The sequence below is a fragment of the Diuraphis noxia genome, unplaced genomic scaffold (genome assembly GCF_037042655.1).
Source record: "Diuraphis noxia isolate RWA-SAM2 unplaced genomic scaffold, SU_Dnox_SAM2 contig0002, whole genome shotgun sequence".
Classification (NCBI taxonomy): Eukaryota; Metazoa; Arthropoda; class Insecta; order Hemiptera; family Aphididae; genus Diuraphis; species Diuraphis noxia.
Genome location: NW_028301712.1, coordinates 5,799,846 through 5,821,429, shown reverse-complemented (window position 1 = coordinate 5,821,429; position 21,584 = coordinate 5,799,846). Strand labels below are relative to the sequence as shown.

At 28.4% G+C, this 21,584-nt stretch overlaps 3 protein-coding genes across 4 annotated transcripts; 2 read left to right on the top strand and 1 right to left on the bottom strand.

Moving 5' to 3' along the window:
- The first annotated feature begins 18 nt into the window (after window positions 1–18).
- LOC107167936 (protein FAM98A) lies at window positions 19–3,170 on the top strand. Its single transcript, XM_015517158.2, has 2 exons — window positions 19–370; window positions 1,221–3,170. The coding sequence occupies exon 2, from the start codon at window positions 1,233–1,235 to the stop codon at window positions 2,754–2,756; it is 1,524 nt and encodes a 507-aa protein (XP_015372644.1). The 5' UTR covers window positions 19–370; window positions 1,221–1,232; the 3' UTR covers window positions 2,757–3,170.
- Window positions 3,171–4,796: 1,626 nt separating this feature from the next.
- On the bottom strand, window positions 4,797–16,966 carry LOC107167854 (neuroglian-like). 2 transcript variants are annotated; one of them, XM_015517061.2, is made up of 20 exons: window positions 16,753–16,966; window positions 13,708–13,826; window positions 11,400–11,529; window positions 11,215–11,330; window positions 10,942–11,135; window positions 10,726–10,859; window positions 10,497–10,658; window positions 10,207–10,397; window positions 9,806–10,081; window positions 9,550–9,730; window positions 9,392–9,483; window positions 9,030–9,310; window positions 8,568–8,936; window positions 8,262–8,496; window positions 8,075–8,193; window positions 7,796–7,982; window positions 7,324–7,591; window positions 7,067–7,237; window positions 5,846–6,018; window positions 4,797–5,061 (listed from the first exon to the last, which is right to left on the bottom strand). In XM_015517061.2, the coding sequence occupies exons 2-20, from the start codon at window positions 13,784–13,786 to the stop codon at window positions 5,021–5,023; spliced, it is 3,399 nt and encodes a 1,132-aa protein (XP_015372547.2). In that variant the 5' UTR covers window positions 13,787–13,826; window positions 16,753–16,966; the 3' UTR covers window positions 4,797–5,020. The 2 variants fall into 2 exon arrangements, 1 of the variants encoding a protein (XP_015372547.2); XR_016190314.1 differs by lacking the exon at window positions 4,797–5,061 and adding an exon at window positions 6,590–6,688 and having other exon boundaries at window positions 5,906–6,018.
- A 1,879-nt stretch (window positions 16,967–18,845) lies between these two features.
- mRF1 (mitochondrial translation release factor 1) lies at window positions 18,846–21,196 on the top strand. Its single transcript, XM_089220071.1, has 7 exons — window positions 18,846–19,313; window positions 19,408–19,493; window positions 19,576–19,759; window positions 19,848–20,011; window positions 20,458–20,575; window positions 20,658–20,794; window positions 20,880–21,196. Exons 1-7 carry the CDS (start codon window positions 19,007–19,009, stop codon window positions 21,087–21,089), a joined length of 1,206 nt encoding a protein of 401 aa, XP_089076197.1. The 5' UTR covers window positions 18,846–19,006; the 3' UTR covers window positions 21,090–21,196.
- The last annotated feature ends 388 nt before the right edge of the window (window positions 21,197–21,584 follow it).

Genomic DNA, 21,584 nt, shown 5'->3' with positions numbered 1-21,584 from the left:
GTCTGGTTGGTTTTTGATAGCAACCGGGATGGTAACATTATATTAAAATACAAATAACAATTTAATATTTTAATAGGTATTAACTATTAAGGTAACTATTAACTATAATATTATATTTATTCATATAAAATATTATACTCTAATTGTATTGAGTATTATTTTAATATATTATTACATTCTATAATCAACGGACGACTAAATTGAGTTCCGCAAGTTTTAAGATTTCGTCTCTTCAATTGATTGTTCATTTGCCACTATTAATAAGCAATAACTAATTACTATTGGTAGTGCATATTTCACTCACATATCACTGTGATTAGTTATTACTTTTGAAGTACAAACACAATAAACGTGATCCGGCTTATAAGTTGTAAGTTATATTTTATATTTATTATGTTTTTCTACACTATATAGTTTTGTATCATTTTTGTTATCAAACTATTCAGTTTCGATAGCTGTCTTTTTTGTACCTAATGTAGGTACCTATTATTTATTAGGTTTGCAATTTTTCTTATACACCCCATATTATAGTCAAATTATTATTTTTTATTTCCGAAGGATACCTACATAATTTCAGGATACATACAATTTTAATAGATAAATGTTTCATATTGATCTAAGCACATCAATAAAAATATTTAATTTTAATTTCTCTGTTATTGTTATAAAATGACTAATATTCAAATTTTTGAAATGTATTTTTAGAAAATCAATTGGTCCAAAATATAAAATTAGAGGTATTAATAGAATTATAGTAGACAATATTGGTTTAATGTGTCAACATCTATACACGCAGTCTCAGAAAATGTATTGCTAACTAAAAATTATATTAGATAAAAACAAAAATATTTTTATTGTAACAAATACAATTCTTTAATAGCTGATCTACAAAATTACTTGTCCGATTTCAATAAAAATTATATCAATAGACTACTTGAGACTTTTAGGGTGTTTAAGATTATTTATATTTTTTTTTATATCTATAAGTTTTAAAGATGTTTATATTAGGCATATCATGTTTCATTGTTGAAATGTCAACATATGAATAGATTTAGCATGGGTTCTGACTGGCTTAAAACTTTCTTTTTAATCCTTGTCTATTGAACGAAGTTTATATTATGGTTAATTATAATTTTAATTGAGAATTACACTTAAGATAAAGTTCTGTAGAGCACTAGAGCTTACTATTTATTGTATATTAATATGTATCTTATTTTTAGATAAACCTAATAATGGAGTCATTAATTTTGGAAGATTTAAAGAATTTGGGAAAATCCATGTCTATCAAAGAATTTAAAAAATCAATTAATGGTGGACCAAAATCTATCAAGTACACTCAATTAGTTGAATGGATAACAAAGGAAATCCAGATACTATTGGGACTAGAAGAACATGTAAATTCTATAACCTCTGAAGCAGACTCTAGTTCATTTTTATTGGAAGTTAGTAGTTTTTTAAAAGAATCTGGTTGTTCTTATAACACTCTTATTACTGGGAACTTTGAAGATCGTTTAAATTCAGATGAAAACAAGTTACTTTTATTAGATTACTTGATTGGTGAGTTAAGAGCATCTCGAATAATAAATGCTAACACTACTAATACCAAAAGTAATATGCAAGTGACATTAATTGAAAGCAATACATCTAAAAGTGTTAAAGAGATTTTAATGACTTTAAAATTTCCTAAGCCACCACAAAATATTAACACTTCTTCTTTATTCAACAAAGTTAATACAAAATTGCAAGATCTTCTAAAAACTGTTCCATCTGCATTAATTGGAAAGTCGTTAGTTTGTAGCTCGTATACTAGTGAACAATGGAAATACATTAATAATAGTATTGAACTTCTTAATGAAGAATTTAACATAAGAAGTAAAATGTTGTTAACAAGACTTGATGTAACAGTACAATCATTTAAATGGCCTGATAGACTAAAAAATAAAAAACAAAAATTAGAAGAAATTTACCAAAATAAACTAAATGTAATAAACAAATTACCAAATTTTTGTACATCTGATTTTCTATCAGCTAGAGATGATTTAGCATTTATTGAAAAAACGTCTAGTACATTAGCTATTCAAAATACAAATTCATCAGTTAATAAGGTTATGATTGGTCAAGTACCTGATAGAGGTGGAAGGCCAAATGAGCAACAAGCACCACCCCCTGAGATGCCTAGTTGGCAGCAAAGAACACAATCACAAGGAGGTAGAGGTAGCCAATCAAATAGAGGTAGTCAGTCAAATAGAGGTGTACAGTTCAATAGTAGAGGTGGTCAAGGTGGAAACCCACAAAATAGAGACAACCAATCATATAGAAAATCTGACGTTGGTAGTTTTCAAGGTGGATCTAATGTTTACCAGATGACTGATGGATTTCAATCAATCAGTGTCGGCAATGAAAGCAGAAATTTTCATCAAAATAATAGACAAGGGCGAGTGCAAGGTGGCTGGAACAATTATCAGCCCAGGGATTTCCATGGCAATCATGAAGGCCAGAATAGAGCATATGATAATTACAGTCAAGGGACCAATCAAAATAAAGGATATGATAATAATAGATTCCAAGGTACATCGAATGAAAGACAATGGGGCCAAAATTCTCAGAATTATTATGGAAATAACCAAAATCAGTATGATGGAAATAATAGAGAGTATAATAGATATGATTCTGCAGATTCAAATAGACGTGGTTACTCCAAAAGAGGTAGAGGTCATAATGGGCAAACATATTACAATCAACAGAGAAATAACTGAACTAATTGATTATTATCATAACATAATTTATTTCTAAGTAATTTTTAATAATATAATATAACTGTAAATATTTTATAATCATAAAGTTACTTAATTGTTTATGAACTAAACTATTAATTTAAAGTATACTACAATTTGATATATTCATAAAAAGAAATCAAAAATCAAAAGTTTAATTTCCTTAGATTTTTTCTTGATGTATGTTTACTCTTTAGTCCTACTGCGTGCAATGATTGTATCATAAATAAAAAATAAAACTTCTAAAGTATTAAAAATAATATATAAAAACTAGTTAATTATTCCATATTATTAATATGGATACTTGAAGAAAAAGCTAATTGTGTAAAAAAAAAAAATTGTAATTCATTTAAGTACTGTATTTTTAAATTTGAATATATGTAAACAAGAATTAAACCTTTGTCTTTTCTTTTTCTTTTATAGTATCTGTTAAACTAAAAATATGACAGCATAATTAGTGTAAGCTCATAGTTATAGAATAGTTCATCCAATTGATGTGGTGAACTTTTTTTGCTAATACAATTTGGATACCTCCCACTTATAAAACTAAAACCTCACCTTTTAGGGATGCTTGAGAGAGTTAAGTTAAGCCCCCTCTAAAGTTTACTAAATTTTGAAATTTATTAAAATATTTAAGTGACTAAATCCTATATTAAAATTATTCTAGAAAATGTAGACCCACCAAAATTATTCTTATCTTTAAATTGCTGTAAAGTTGAACTAATGCTTATATTTCATAGACTATAAATTTTTTTTTTTTTTAATGTAATCTTTACAATGCTTAAATAATTTTAAATAGGAATATAGGAAGTATTATCACACATATGTATAATTATAAACTAAAGTATCTTCAAATTTGCATTTTGAGACGAATAAAAGCATTATTAATTTATTATTATAGCATATGTGGAACTAACAAAGCTAAACCTGAAATTTTGAGTGTATAAATTTGTATACAGTGAAGACAGTTGAGGGTTTGACATCTTAAGGGTATAACGTATAAATATTATAAATTATGAAGCTTCAAACATAGGTAGTTTTGTCTATTAATAACTACTTAAAAAAAATTGTACAACAAATATGGTCTATTTCGTTATGGCTCTCTTACATATAATATTTTAAAAGGTATGATAAATAAATGGCCATCCTATACGTTGAAATCTAATGCATTGACTTGCCAATGTCATCAATGACCAGTTGAGTTGGTTATTGTGTTTTATTGTCTAATTGTCTTCCATCCGTATAGTCGCCAGTTGATATAAGTGGAAAATATAGGTTCGAGGTATCCATATTTTATAACTTATTACAAATGCATTTTATTTTTTTATACACAAACGAGATGCTAATAAATAAAATATTATGTACAATGTAAAAAGTCTACTATTATTATGATTATTGAATAGTATTAAGTATTTCAAGTATTTGTTGCGTGAAATGGAAAAAAGGCTTCATCATCTTTAGTGTTTTTGTTTTTTTATAAACATATAAAAAAATTGCGACCCTGAACTATGTTAAGAAAAGTATTCTAGGAAATTAACGTCATCAAATGACGAAATTCTAGTGCAAAAGACCTATACATTTTTTTTACAATATTTTCTTACTTATAAATATATGATTTTTGGGCATTGAAGACATTACCGACCAATGATAATATTATAATTTTCCAATCTTAATATTTTAGACTGAATACCAAACACCTATACATATTACATTTAATATTTTAGTTTTTTTTCAGTACCTATATGTATAGGTAGCAGCTACATACCGCAGTACCTAAGCCGATCGCTTTTGGAAATAATATGTATGAACGCACAAAAAAGTCACAAATAGGTAGGCCCTACTGAGTATCATCAAACCTGCTCATAAAATTTAAAACAATTTGATAAAATCGACCTTGAAATTATTTCCCATAAAAGTAGGTTTATGGTGCACAAACCTAATCGAGTCCTTAAAAATTACTATTTTCATGATTTCATGAATGTTGTTTATCATTATATAGTCTATAAATACAGTTAGATGTCCTGCGCTCGCCAACATACAAGAATTTATTTTAATATTACAAAAGTAGGTAATAGGTTGATAGCCGATAGGTTAAGTATGTATAGAATATTTTTTAAAATATAATCAATCAATGGCAGGTCGCTTGTTATGCATATTCTTGCCACTAAAGCGACTATAAATCACTTAGATATTCCACGAATTGAAATATATTTGTGTTTTTTTAATTGATTTCAGGTTGAATGGATTTAAAAATTATCAGTTGTTTCTTCATCCTCCGCAGTGATACCTATAGATAAAATAGTGCGAATATTTACAAATGAATAATATTTAACTATTTTTAACACTTAATAAATTTATCACTATATAGCATAGGCGCCGACTCCGCGGGGGCAAAGGGGGCGATCGCGTCCGTACATTGATTTAACGGGGGCAAAAGTATTATTTCGCCCCCGTGCCCTGTTGTATACAATAATAATTATTTGTTTAAAATACCAGATTATAACATGAAAATATTCATTAGAACATTGACGATTGTATATTTGTATATTACCTAAATATTAAATACTATAGATCGCTCGACGCTCACTACTATTTGGTTTTATATTTTGTCTAAAAATACATCTGTCACTTCAATTTTTCCCGAAATATAGAGACGGAACTGATTTTATTACCATTATAGTAGTATATAAACTAAAAATTTTCAATTCAAATAATATTATTCATAAATTATAAACAAATATATTTATAGCACCCTAGAGGAGTATTAAAATAGAGTTAAGGGACAATTTGGTAATTACTCCTCCCGGTAAGCAAACTACAGCATACTATATAATTTTTTTTCACTTAATAGAAGAGTTTGCCCCCGTGCTAATATCTAAAAGTCGGCGCCTCTGCTATACATATAGTCACAGGTAATTAAAAGTCCCGTATCTATTACCCTGTAGTTCGGTGACAAATTTTCATTCAAATGAGTTTTTTTAACAGTAATAAGTATGGAAATTTTAATCGAATGAAAAATATATTATGAGATAATTCAAAAGCTTAATAAAGATGAAGTAATAAAAAGTTACCAGCTACATTGCTTGATGCTTCAATTTCAACAATATCTGATTCTTTTATGGTATATCCATCTACAACAACTACAATAAATTCATACAACTGTCCTCGTTTCAAACCCTTTACATCAATAAAATTCTTGTCGATTTCATGTTTAGTTTCTTCGTACAAATAATCACCATCAAGCCTATAAAATTACTTATTAGTTAAAATTATTTACAAATACGTTTTAATTATGTTTAGGACTTTAATAGGTACTTACATTATTTCGTGTTTAAATAAAGCTTGTTATGATTTTTAAAAGTATTAATATTTTTTTGAAAAATGCATCTAAGATAGATACATTATAAGGAGTTATTACATATGTAATTACTAATTTTATTCTAATAATTTAAACCATCATTTATTGCTCTTATCTATGAAGCCATTATTGAACATTAATAATTAACCTATCTATAATTTTTCCCGATCAAATTTACTTCGCTCTTTGCATAAGTATAAAATATAGTATAATATTATGGCATTAGATCCTACAATTTATTATTCATTCTCATGACCTATTATTATTATGATAAGGAAGTTTTTCGAAAATGCTGGATTCTTAATTTGATTAAATTGTATTAAATTTATTCAAATGTTTGTTGATTTTTTTCTTTCTTTTTCTTTTCTCTGTTTATTATTTTAGGTTTCAGCCATTTACAGCAACTTGCAACACTATTAGTTATAATATGTTCTTTAAATCTATTATAAGTACCTACTAATTTGCTTATTGTTCATTTCTTCTTTTTTTTTCCTTTGTTTATTTTAGCTCTTGTCTCATACATCGGCTTATTGTTTATTTATTTGTAATTGTTGAGCTAAAATAATTTTTATATTAGTAGCTTTATTAATAATAATAAAAATAATTTATAATTTGAACTTTGAAATATTTTAAAAAACGTTGATGAAACTTATAAGTACATTTTTTTTAAGTGTTCTAGAGATATGGTATTATAAATATATGAATTACTATTTGATTGGTTTCATTATTGATACTTAAAACTCGTAAAAGATTAAAAAATACAATTTTAGAATTGAACGTTTTTACATTTTCTTTTAAAACGTGTGATTGATATTACTGAACTCATTATTTATTCATTATTGGTATAATATTATAACACTCCGAATAAAGCAATATAGCCTATACGTACATATATATTACATAGGTACCAATAATTAAAAATTTGTATTTTTACTTGTATTTCACAAAGAAGTGAGATCCAGGGTTTCTATTAAGGCTTGGTTTCCAGATAATACGAACTGTATCAAACAATTTATTATATGCTTTGTGGACATAATTGAACTCTGGCTTATCCAGTTCAGTGTCTATTGGTAAGGGAGATTTGGTTTGCTGTTCAATAAAAAATCTATTGAGAGACAAAAATGGATAAAATATTTTAAATATAATATATTATATTCATAACATAAAATACTTGAACTGATAATTACGTACGGTTTACCAACACCAGCTTTTGTAGTAGCTTGGATGTAAATTCGATAGTTAGTTGATGGTTTTAATGAAGCCAACTTGGCAGTAGTCTGTTTAGGATCGGTAATGGACGGGCGTTTCGCCCTTTCTCCTACGCCTTGTTGAGTCATTGATTCATAAGAAATCTCGTAACCTGTTAATACTCCATTCGGTTCGTCTGGTGGTAGCCAACTTAATAAAATTGCTGAAGAGCCCCATTGTTCAGCCTCTACTCCGTGAACTGGCCCAGGGACTTAAACAAATAAAATGTTGTTCTAATTAGTAATTTGTATACATGCCAATGTGAATTTATAACTCCACTTTGGTATAATGGTATACGAATTATTACATAGGTATGGTTTGATACAAGTCAAAGAAGGAATCTTAAAAATATAACACCAACAAATATTAAATCAAATAGCATAAATTAATAAATCCTACAAAATAAATTAAGTACCTCCTTCGGGTGTATCAAAAGATATTGATTTACTACGTGGTCCGTTAAAATGGTTGTTGTATGCAAAAATATGCACAAAATGTTTAGCATTAGGAAAAAACGTCTTAATTTCAACTTCTGTTCTATTTAAACTAACTATCTCTTCAATCATATTATTTTCCCCATCTCTATCACTCCAAAATTGGATCTACATTAATTAAATTCATTTAATTATTTTAAATATTTAAATAGGTATATAAAAGAATATAATATATAAATTAAACAGATATAAACATTTACTTTGTAGCCTTTAAAGGTTCCGTTAGCAGATTCGGGCGAAACAGCTTCCCAACTCAATATAGCACTGTTACTACCAGTAACATTTAAAACAGTTAGATTTTGAGGTGCATCAACTGGAACTGTACAATAATTTAAGACAGTTATGATAAAAATAATAACAGTGAACTAATAATTAATGAAAATTTACTATTTTCATCTGAATGTCCAATAACTTCTTTTTGAAATCCGATAGATTCACCCCTTACGTTAAATGCAATTACTTTTACTTTATAATGTTTGTCTGTCGGTTGATCTAGGATAACTAATTCATTTGTAGTATAATTCTCTGTTTCTTTTGAATTCCAGACTTCGCCAGGCATATTTTGTTTCCAATAAACTCGATATCTTAAGCCAGGAGCGTTATGACAGATTTTTGGCATTGGCTTTATATTATAAAATGTTATGTTTTAAATGTCATCAAACGATTTCTTTTTAAATATATTATTGTACTTACTGCCCAGCTAATAGTAAGGTTAGACGGTTTAGAACTACAAACTTCAATATTTTCTGGATTTTTATAAGGTACATCTGGCTGTGTGGTACAAACCCTTGAATGTAAAGATGGATTCGACTTTCCAATTTTGTTCTTCGCAATCACACGGAATGTAAAATTTGCCCACGGTGTCATTGGTACAGTTAACTCGAAATTAGATGCAGGTACATTATCTGATGCAACTAACCAGGTGCCAGGATCAAAACTGGTATTATACTCAACAATGTAGTGTATGATTCGTGCACGATTATCTCCGTTTGATTGCCATTTTACAACCGCGTTTTTTTTATTACAATTAATATCCAATACTGTTGGTGGATTTGGTTTATCCTAATAAATGTTTTGCAAAATAAAATATATATGAATATACTTCATAAGTCATAATGAGCTTGTTCATAGGGCATAAATAATGGTTCTTTATACTTGAACAATAAGGGTGGCGTTAACCGAGACTTGATCCAGCTCAGTTTTAGCTAAACATGTATAAATCCCAGAGTCCAATTCAATAGTCTTAGTTATAGTCATAGAATGATCATTATTTTTAACAAAACGAGGTTGGGTGTCATAATCTATAGGTTCATTATTGGCCAACCAGACGATGTCAAGCTGCAGAGAATGATCCGCAATTGCTGCACAATAAAATGTCGCCATTGAACCAGCAATAACCACATTGTCTTCAGGTTCAGTGATGATTTTCGTATGTTCTACGGACAACATTTGGTTGTTTTAATTGTATTAGGTATTACTCAAATATAGTATATATACACACGCTTTAAGTTATGTACCTTTAACAGTAAGTGTTCTTGATGCATTTGCCGTTCCGTAATTATTAGTAGCGATGCAAGTATAAATTCCGGTATCAGTAAAACTAACTTCCCTAAAATAAAAATACTTTAAATATTATATATTCATCAATTAATATCCAAAACATTTCATAACTAACCTTATTTGTAAATCGCCATTATCCAATGTTGTGTATCGTCCACCAGTTAATTCTATATTATTTCTTGTCCATTTTGTATGTGGTTTAGGTACTCCAGATGGATTACATCTGATTACAGTTGTAGTACTACTTTCAAAAGTTTTTACATTTTGTGAAGGTTCAGCGATTTCAGGAGCCAAAGCTATTATTATACAATAGTTGTTAATATTATAATTTATAACTTAATAATGCGTATTAATAATTCGTCAAAATACACCTAATACATTAATATAAACATCCTTGTAAACATATCCAATACTGTTTGTAGCGTTACAACCATAATTTCCAGTATCGTTTTTGGTCAATGCTGAGATTGTAATAGAATTTGAAGTGACAGAGCGTCTTGGGTTCGGCGATGCTTCACTTAGTGGTCGACCGTTATGAATCCATTTGATCGAAGGTTGTGGATTGCCACTTGCTTCACATTTAACAACTGCAGTTTCTCCTTCACCTCTTTCCACAATTTGTGGAATTACAGTGAAAACCGGGACAGCTGTTAATTAAATCGTATTTAGTACATAAGTATACATTTATACCTACCTATATTACAATAATATTGTTCATAAAATGGCTATAGGTGTAAAGGTAGCTACTTTAAATATAATATTATTGCAGTACCCAAGACATCGAGCACAATATTATACGATTCGGGTAACTCCACGCCATTGCTAACTTCACATGTGTATTTTCCTCTATCTTCAAAATTTATGTTCTTAATAATCAAAGTTTTTCCGTAATTTTCTAGGGTAATCCGTTCATTGAATTGTATGGTCTTTCCGTTTTTGAACCAAATCGTTTGGGGCAATGGACTGTAAGTTTAAAGTAGAAGAAAAAATATTTATTGACTAAATTATTGTAATTAATATATTAAGTAGGTTAGGTTAGGGGTTAGGTATAGTATTACATACGTTCCACCATAAATACAAAACAATTCAACTTTTTGATTCAACACTGCTACTTCATTCCTTCTGGTGACATATTGTTGAATAGGTGGGTGTTTGTTTTTTAAAAATGTCCCAACAGTTTGAATAACATTTATATTTACAGGATCACCATATTTATATTCATTCCTAATAAATACAAATAATTTAGGTATTCAAATGTAACATTTTAATTTGAGTATTTAAACATTCATACATTATCATTGATTTAGCATAACAATAATACTTGAAGCTAGCGTCAGATTGCGTTACATATGAAAACCAAAGATTACCCTCTGGGTCTATCGTCATTCTACTGTTGTCAACAATTGTTAACGTTCCATCTTTAGTCTAAATGTATATAACATATAAACATTAACTATAATTTATACTATCAATACAATTGATAAATAATATTGTTGTGAGCTTTTACTGTTTTCAGCCAATTAACAATTGGCTTGGGCCATGCAGTCGGAGGATGACAACTCAGTTTAAATGGCTCACCTTCTGGAGCATCAATATAAAGATTAGGTTCATTGTTGAATAAGTTTAGTTCAGCCTTTACAACCATCACAGATTTAGAAGTAGCTATACCCCAAGTATTTTCAGCAAAACATTGATACTGTCCTGTAAACAATTTTTCATTAATCAAGAATTATTTAAAAAGTAAGCTTTTTACTATTTAAAAAAAAAAAAACATAGGTACCAAAATCTTCATCTCTAGGCTTGATAATTATGAGCGAACCACTGCCTGGCTGTTGAGATATTCTGTCATCATATGCTTGCCAATCAAAGTTCTTACCATTTTTCATCCATCGATATCTTTCATAAAACGATTTATTTTTTCAAAAACAAATTTCACACAATTATTATTTAAAAAATTTATAATACTTTGGAGCAGGCTCTCCTTCTGCTTCACAATCAATTATAAATGGTTTATCGTTAGAATATTGATCAGTAGCTACTTGAAATAATAGCTCAAAAACTGAAGGCTCTTTAATAATATTTGGTGGTGATTGAACTAGAATAACATTATTTAAAATATATAGTATAAATTAAAAATTATATTTATATAAATTTATTGGATCTAGTATATAATATGTCCATTTGACGTTATGATCAAATTTAATTCATTTCACAATTTTGAACTTAATTTCGGACATAATGCATAAAAATTACACAATAATGCAATATTTAGTAGATAACTTTTCGTGAATAGGTATTTAATACTAGCCACTAGGTACGAAACTTGTTTCGTAATCGGTAAGTATATATCTACATAATGAAACCATTGATATAAGTGCCTTGTGACTACGTGTGAAATTTATAACAATTAAACTCATTCAACATGATAATCAAACTTAATTAAAACTATTTATTAAAAAAAATTACATTAAGTAAAGAAATATTAAATAATATTAATCAAGAAATTTAAACAAAGTAGTTGCAGAAAAAGCAAAAATATACATAATTTTGCAAAACCGCGCGTAACACGCGATTTATCAATAAAAATTATAAAAATTATTATTTGTATTAGAAAATTATAAAAATGTTGTATTTTTTTTTAATTTTTTTTTTTTTTTTGTTTTTGAACATGCAATATTATTGTAGAAACGCTTGTTATATTTATAACTATAAGTAAGAAAGTAATACCTAATGAGTAAAGCGATTAAGGTGACTATGATATTATTAAATTGCCTCTCAAGTAGGTATTGGTGATTTTTTTTTAACTTGAAGCCTTTACTTCAGTGGTCTTGAACACGTGGAACGTGGCCGGGCCATATGTGACCCGCAATAGTTCAAAAAATAAATAAATATTCATTATTTTTTTTTTGTAAGGAGAACCCGCGGCAACATAGGCCATTGGGTGTGGGGTGGCACGGCAGGGTATTTATATATTTGTATGTTTGTTCGTAGGTTTTTTAAGTGGGTAGGGTTGTAACACGTGTTTGTGTAGGTATGTGTGGCAAGGATATGTTGCTAAAAATCCCGGGTGGTCACCCATCCGGGAGCTAGCAACCGCGGCCGGTACGTACGCTCAGTGCGTTTCCGCAGATTGAGCGTACGACCGCGCCTCACCAAGCCACATATTCATTATTAATGTACGTCAAAAATTTTAGTTTGTATTTAAAAATCGATAATTATCTGCAGTATTTGTTATTACTTATTTGTGATGTTTTGTTTTTACATATTACATCGCTCGTAATAAGTATAATTCCTAACTATCTGAAAGACCATTTTTATCATTTAGTAGTAGTAGTAATTACAATGCTCTAAAATAATCACATTAGATGTTTTGTCTCCATTGATGTAGATACTAGATAGAAAAAGTCTTCAAAATGTTTTGCCTGTGAACCTTTGATTTATCTATAATAATATATTGCCCACTGCTAATTTGAGTTTGAGACCACCGGTCTACTTAAGTCTTAAATTCTCTGCCTAGAACACCTAGATATTAATTAAAATATTGATAATTGTACATGTACTATTAATTATTTGATCGATTTTCGTATTATTTAAAAATGTTTTTTTCAATCCATACAATATATTTGCAGACAGATTAGTTTGTCGAACGCAATAATCTTGTCGATCACTTATCAGCAAAAGACTCTTTTATTGTCGTATATATTCGATATCAGTAGTTCAACATGGTAAGTTTCACTCAAATTACCGTAATTTCAATACTTAAAAGTATTGGCAAATAAATTTAAACTACCTATCTCAAATTTTTGACAATATCACATAACGATATTTTATCTAAATTATTTTATTTGTTGATTATTTTTTATTATTATAAATTATTATCTTGCTGTATTGTTATACTTACTAAAAATTGTATAATCATTTACAAGCTGAAGTTGTAACCTTACCTAATCTTGGTCCCTCCCCCTCAAATGACGTTATATTTAATAAGTACTGATTACAATTATTCATATACCACCTACTATAAATATATTATATGTCTGTTAAGACTCTGTTTTGTAAAATGAATGAAATTCCCATTCATTTCAAATGGATCAAAGCGTTATCTATAACTGAATACAACATACGAGTAGGTAGTACATACAGTCCATACAGACATACAGTTATAATAATAAATGATATTTATAGGCGCAATTAGGTGGGGGCTAGGATGACTTGACCCAAAATATTTATCCAGTTTAAGGCAAAGATAAAATAGGCAGGTAGGTATACTTACTTAAAGCTGATGCAGTAGTAACGAGAAACGATAACAGTAATGTAGCTGAACACAGCAAATATTGAGAAGTTCCAAACATTTTGGAATACTTAAATTCCAAATGTGGTATTGAGTAAAAGCTAAAAATAATATAAAAAATGTTTCGATTTATATTATATTAATTAACATATAGGTATCGTGTTAAACTTTAAACTAATAATTAAAACTAACTAATAATTTGGTTCCTGCTTCTCATACCAGGAATTCAAATACATTTTTATATGCCATTCCATCGTACAAACTATGCTAAAAATGCCCCCATTATGAGATTAATGGGCTTAGTGAACAAATATAACGTAGATTTGTTCTTTTGTAATAATATCACCTTTTTTAATATATATCTTAACAATAATGTAAATATTATTTTATTTTTATTTTTTTTGTTTGTATGTAATATGTATACAACTTAGATTTCTATATCAACCAATTTACATTGTCTTACTATAAGATGACAACTTACGCTACTTACTCTGTAAACAAACACGATTTTTGTTTTTTTTTGTTTTTGTATATTGGGCTTTAGCCCGTTTAAATTTTCATAAATAAATAAATAAATAATAATAGTAAAATAAATGAGTACCAACAATATAGCTATATACTAATGTAGTAATGACACGATATATGCTTAATAATCGTTGTCATATTATATGTATAATGTTTATTGAAATCAGACTTAACCCGTTCATTATACAATGACCCTTTTTCAATGACAATGTGCACTGGATACCTACTTTATGTGATATTATGAAGTTAAACGCCTGTACTTGTCCACTAATATTTGTAATTTATTTGTTATTTTAATTTTATAAATGTCAAATAATTATTTAATTTCGTGTATAGATTAATTTTTTTTCACAAAACCGAATATGTGATTCCCTTATAATTATTGTCAACATTTTGTACTTAGTTATATTTATACAATGTTAACTAATAAGTCATTGATATTATTTACCTTCAAAAGGTGTTACTTTTTTCGTGATTTAATTGTGTTTAATGAATCGTCTTATTTTTTAATAAAATAATATTTACGTATGCTTAGGTATTAAATGATATTTTAATTGTGTCTTATATGGTAAGCGTAAAACATAAAATATTAATTTACTTATACCATTTTTAGTGCATACAAAAATTTGTTCATGAAAGGAGATTGTGATCATTTCCTCAACACATTTCTGTACGACCTTTTTTCAACCAAATTCGCTTGGGGTGAACTCCTCAGATATTTTCATAGCAATATATTATTCACAGCTGCATATTAAATAATAAGTCAAAGAAATCATTAAAAAAATGTTCTTCTTTAATATCTTGATATTGATTGCTGTTTATTCTCAAATTAGACTATTCTCGATAAGACGAAAACTAATATTGAAATATATGTTGTCAATTTATTTAAGAATGAAGATATTTTGATGATAACATTAAATTTACTTATAGGTGATATAATGTGTAACAAAATATGTATTAAAATTAAAATGATAATTTTTTTTAAAAATATGATACAGCCAACAATCTAAGTTTAAGTGCTTGTGAACCCCATCATTAACGTTTAAACGACCTGCGGATTAATGTCCACTCAGAAAATAACTATATATTATAGTAGCGAGAAATTTCGAGCTCCGTAAACATCATAAAAGTGTCAATAGATTATAGAGTACCTGAGTACACGTAAAGAGTACATATTTTCACTTGAGTGAGGAGGATCGCAAATTAAATGTATGTGGGCTGTCTTTTTTTGATTGTACAGAATTTTTATGGTATATAGACACATAGTATGGCATTATTCACATAACAATAAAATGATAATACCTACTATATGCATTTTAGATAATTTTTGTTTTTTATAACGATGACGGTCACGGACCAAGATAATAATATTATACGATCTACAGTCCGTGACAACTTATGATGGTGGCTTAATCAACTGCGAATAGATTAGTAGACCGCGATTTAAGATAAACGCAGCAGAAACGACCGGCCCGAAAAATGATTACAATACCATTAATAATGGTTTACTTGTTTATTTATTATTATTGCAACAATAGAATATATATATATATATATATGATTAACAAAAATATGATTTAAAAATTGCGGTACCCCTTATAAGCGAAGCTGGGGGTTTAATACAGCATTTTTAGAAACCCATAGTGGTACGTATATGAAAAGCTCATGTGGGTGGTTAATAAAAAAATTTTTTTTTATACGTGTAAAAAAACAAAAAAAAAAATGGAACGAATCGTTATATACACATTAAATATTATTATTTTGATATTTAATAAAATATAAATTGTAATTGTAAATATTTAATTTGATTTTTTTTTGTATTAAATGATTAGTTACTATAATTTATGGTAATTCCTATAGTGAAATAAAATGTAAAACGACGTAGGTATACAATTTTGATAAGCAAAATAAAAAGGTTATTAATATGTCAAGTGGTTCATGAAGCATTTCAAATTGTGTAGGCGATGGTAGACGGATATAAAAGGATTGAGAGCCGCTGCAGGACTATACAATGAATATATTATAATGATAATAAATATTATATTATACTATCATAATTAATATTACTCTTTCATTTTAGGCTCGCACAGTTCCTTAACTTAACCTTAAAGGAGCTAAAATTCTGAAGTTGATGCTAAAGTGATGTATAGCCCTCACAATCTATAGTTAGTGGCTTGACTGCACCGGCAAGAAAGTATAATTTTACCGTCACCTCTGATTTTTATTTCCTTGCAGTTATGCACGATACAACTACATATGGTTTTTAGGTTATACAAACTGCAGCAACCACCGCACAAAGCAAAACAATATTACGGTTCAAAAATATATATTTTTTTTTTTTGGCAATTTCGTAAAAATATAAAACTTAACACGAATATCTATCCGATTGGATATCGATTTAAAACGTGGGGTCTGGACCCCATGGATCTCTCTCCCCCTCGTAAATACTGCGATATTATATAGGTTTAAAAAAATATAGTAAAAAAAGTTTTTTTTTCTCACCAAAAAATAAGTTACTATTGTGTATTTCCGAAGTTCCAGTTGAGCTTACGTTATATGTTTTCGAAAATTCTACATATATATATAACTTTAAATCGATTATAAACTGACTGATTGTCGCATACGTATAATTCGATCATACAATATAATGCATAATTTGCAGTTTTTCTATTACACGAGATAACGGACCGAAAGGTAATCGTGCGCGCACAATATGTCAACTGACCGACAACGAATAAGGTATTTCTGAAAAAATTTAGAATTTTTTAGACCGTCGTATTATAGTACAGTTGATAATATATTAATATCGGTAGTATTATATGTTTTGGTTATTTTTTTAATCAGCATTGTTTTATACTTATGTGAATAATTGTGAATTCTCTACTGCGTCGCAACAGTGTTTTGCTTACCGACAAATGTAGTCTACATAATATTAATATATTTTATTTTTATGCGTTAATGCATTAATATTTTTTATATTTCTCTTGAATATTTAAATTTCGAATGCAATTAGCAATTTGATACACTGTTTACACTTTTAATAATAACTTGTAAGTAGATAGACACGGTGACGGCGAGGAGAGAGAATTGTCCATACAATTATATAACGCCTGAAATGACGCAAATTTATTCAATTAATATTTTTAAACAAATGATTACATTTTAAATGTGTCATGTATGTCAACTGTGTTGAGTCTTAATTATAGTACGTGATTTATTGTTTTTGTACGCACGAGAGCTCACAAATTCTTATGACCCACACGTATTGCATTAGAAACATAGGCGAAGGCGTAACTAGAGGCCAAACACTGGGGGGTGCTAAAATTATGTAGGTGAAACAGACTCGTCTCCCACATCCCAAGTACCATACTCCACTTTTGTAATAATTACTATAACCAATCTTAAATGCATTATAAAAACACTAGCACACTAATATTTACCTCATAAATACATTTTATACCTCAACTAAATTAGTACAGTAATAACATAGCACCGAAATATGATATACTATATCTTTATCGTGAATTAAAAAAATAAATAAACAAAATTATAGTCAGTTAAATACTGTGCACAAGTCTTAGGATTTCTGTACATGTTTTAAAATATATTAAATACTATTAATACTTGAAAATTATCGAATTTAGCCCCCCTCCTCCTTCCAAAAAAAATGCACAGTGCCCCCCTTGTCGTATAGCACTAACTAATAATTTTTAGCCATTAAACGAAAAACAAAAAATAAAGAAATAAAGAAAACCTATAGTTCTTAAAGAGATATATTTGATTGTTATCCAAATAGTTGAAACATAAAAAATGTTATATTGCATTGATTTATGGAATACTAAATGGCACAAGACCACGGAAAATAAACTACTAAGAGAAATTAAGCACTCTGTTGAACTCTGGCCGAAATACACTGATCTAAACAGAAAAAATGAAGTAATTCTTTAAAAGACTCAGATTTGTTCACACGAAATTCACACATGGACACCTTATGGCAAAGACAGATCCACCCCTCTGCCCGACATGCAATGAAAACTACTCCTTCAAACATCAAGCACATTATATCGTCCACTGCCCAAACTTTAATGAAGTTATAAGAAACACTTCGACATCCCCGACAGGCCGTACGAAGCAATATCGGTCCATTTTCCAACTACCATAATATAATCTTATATTTAAAAAATATCGATTTGTATGATAAAATGTAAATTGTAAATATGTAAAAATTTTGTAAAAAGCTAATAACCTGTGTAGTTGATGCAAAAAAAATACAAAATACAAAAAATAAAAAATAAATGTTATGAAAAATATGTCTTTGTGGGTATTAAATATAATGGAATAATTAAGTTCCGAAGCCTCGCGAAGAATAATTTTTAATTTAAAAAAAAATAACTAAAAATCGATAATTTTCGTTAAAATAGGTATTGGATTTTGCGCCCATGTCCATGAAACATTTGAAACCGGGTTGGCGGGTTCAGACCGGTGGTTGTAGATTATAATCATCTATTATCTATGACCGATATCGGGCTGTTATCAAAAAATGATTTTAATTTTAAATAGATTTTGATAACACACAATATGGTAAATATTATTATTATGTTATTGTAGTAATGTAGTGTTTGACGACATGAAATTATGAATATTTCGATTTCCAAGTTAGCCAATGACATTTTATTCATTCTATCTGTTTACATTAATATTGTACAGTTAGTTTTAAATCGCGCGTGACGTTCGTTTTGTGTTATATTCATCAAGTATGAAGTTCTTCAATAGCAGACACATAATATTTGGGTTGTGCACTAGAACCTTGTGGCCGATTAAAAGCGCTCGATCATCATTTTCAAGTCATCGGTTCCTAGTACGCCATTCGTATTCATCTTTGGCTTCGACCACCAATGGAATTTCCAGCGAGCTATTAAGCAATTCAAGAGTGCGGTCGTACTTGAACAAACTTATATCCGAAGATTACTCGGAAAACATGTCCAAACCTAATGTGACTGCGTTAATATCTGCTATACGTTCGTTAAAAGTTGATTTACAATCGCTTAATGAATTTGAAACAGGTCAGCATAATATTATGTATTAATTCATGCAAAATACATCGTTTGTTCGAGTATTAAATATTTATGACTTATAGTATTGTGTTTGTTAATCAAGAAAAAGACAAAGACAAAGAATTTGGTGAACAGTTACTAGAAGAAAAAAAGTCTTATGAAAATCAATTGACAAAACTAGAACTAGAAGTATGTGTTACGGTGCTTATTCAATTCGATACTTAAATCATTGATAATATACAATATTAAATAATCATAAAAAATGTATCAGCTTCTAAATTCATTAGTACCCAGTGAGAAATTTGATTGTGAAGACGTCATGCTGGAAATAACGGCTGGAGTTGGAGGTCAAGAAGCAATGATATTCACACAAGAACTTTTTGAAATGTATAATTCTTTTGCACACTATAAAGGATGGAAAAGCGAGGTAGCTGATTATTGCCATACTGAAATGGGTAAAAATTTAAACAAACTCGAAAATAGGAATTGATTATTATTTTAACGTAACTAATGTCTTACACATGATATTATGTGGTTCAACAGGAGGTATACGTCATGCCTGTCTGATGCTGTCGGGTAATGATTGTTATAGTTTGCTGCAACATGAAGGTGGTGTACATCGAGTTCAACGTGTTCCAAAAACAGAAAAGTCTGGGCGAATTCATACTAGTACTGTGACAGTAGCCATATTACCTCAACCAACCGAAGTAATTAAGTATTTATAATCTAAAAATAATTAGACATCATGTGACTGACTAAACCAGAATTTAAAACACCATTTATTTTACTCGTTTAATTTTAATAATTATTATTTTATTTTAAACATTGGTATTATGTATCTAATAATGCTGTGTTGTATGAAAAATGTATTAATTTAATGATCAAATAAAATCTAATGGACCAATCATGAGCGACTAAATCATATTTAAGAATCATTAGCTCACTATTAATTTTTTAAATGTTTTGTGATTGATGCAAACGACATAAGGGTAAAAAACTATGTTAAAAATTTTTTTATCTGATAAATTAATATTTAGATGTATATATTTTATAATACCAATATTGAATTCTTCATAATTATTTATTATTTTAAGTTTTAATACAAATTGAAAAATGATTAATTTTTATTGACTTATTAAAATTTTTATTTCAGTTAGATGTGGTTATTAATGACAGAGATTTAATCATAGAAACTAAGCGAGCATCTGGTGCAGGGGGTCAACATGTCAATAAAACTGATAGTGCTATAAGAATGTGCCATAAGCCAACAGGTAAAAAAAAATTTCCACAAATATTTGGAGTTGTTAATACTTGATGATATTGTCCCTCACAATTTTCCTATGTCATTATCAGGTGTTGTTGTCGAATGTCAGACAGACAGATCTCAAATTAAAAATAGAAAAATAGCATTACAAAAGTTAAGAGCAATAATTTATAAAAAACAACTCGAGCAACAACAATCATTGACTAGATCTGCTAGAAAACAACAAGTAAATTTTAAACCAATAATTATTATTTTTAATTTTAATTACTATTCAATAATATATTAATTAACATATATTTTATTTTAATCAGGTTGGTTCTAGTGCGAGATCAGAAAAAATTAGAACATATAATTTTAATCAAGATCGAATCACCGATCATCGTCTGGCTAAGAGTTTTCATAACTTAATTGGGTTTTTAGAAGGCAGAGAATATTTGGATAAGGTAGTCATTGAGTTACAAGAAAGAGCAAATAAAATACTCTTTAATGAATTTATTGAAGGTATTTCTGAACAAAATTAAAATTGTAAAAACTTACATAGAGTTGCAGGTTATTTTGTTAAGTTTGAAGTATTATATTGTAAATAATATTTTTGCTGTTATATAAATATTAAAACAATTATAATATAGCTATTGATTTTTTTTCTTTATAGTTTATATTTTAATAATTTATTCATTGAAATTCATGGATATTATATTGACTAAAATCTGACTTAGTTAATACTCGTTTTCTCATTGAAATATATTTTATTTTATATCCTGAACAGAGCTAAGAATTAGTTTTACCATTGATTTTAACATTACACAGATGAGCCATAGGATAGGAGTTTTGGACTAAAAATATGCTGTCAGTAGTCGGCTAACAATATCTGTTTTCATTGCTTGGCAGGTTTGATTGCTTTTAGATATTATTATTCTAAACTGATATCATAGTATTAGTGGTATTGCTATATGTTACAAAAAGATACAAAATATCATACACAATCTGTATTAAACATACATTTACCAGTTAACCAA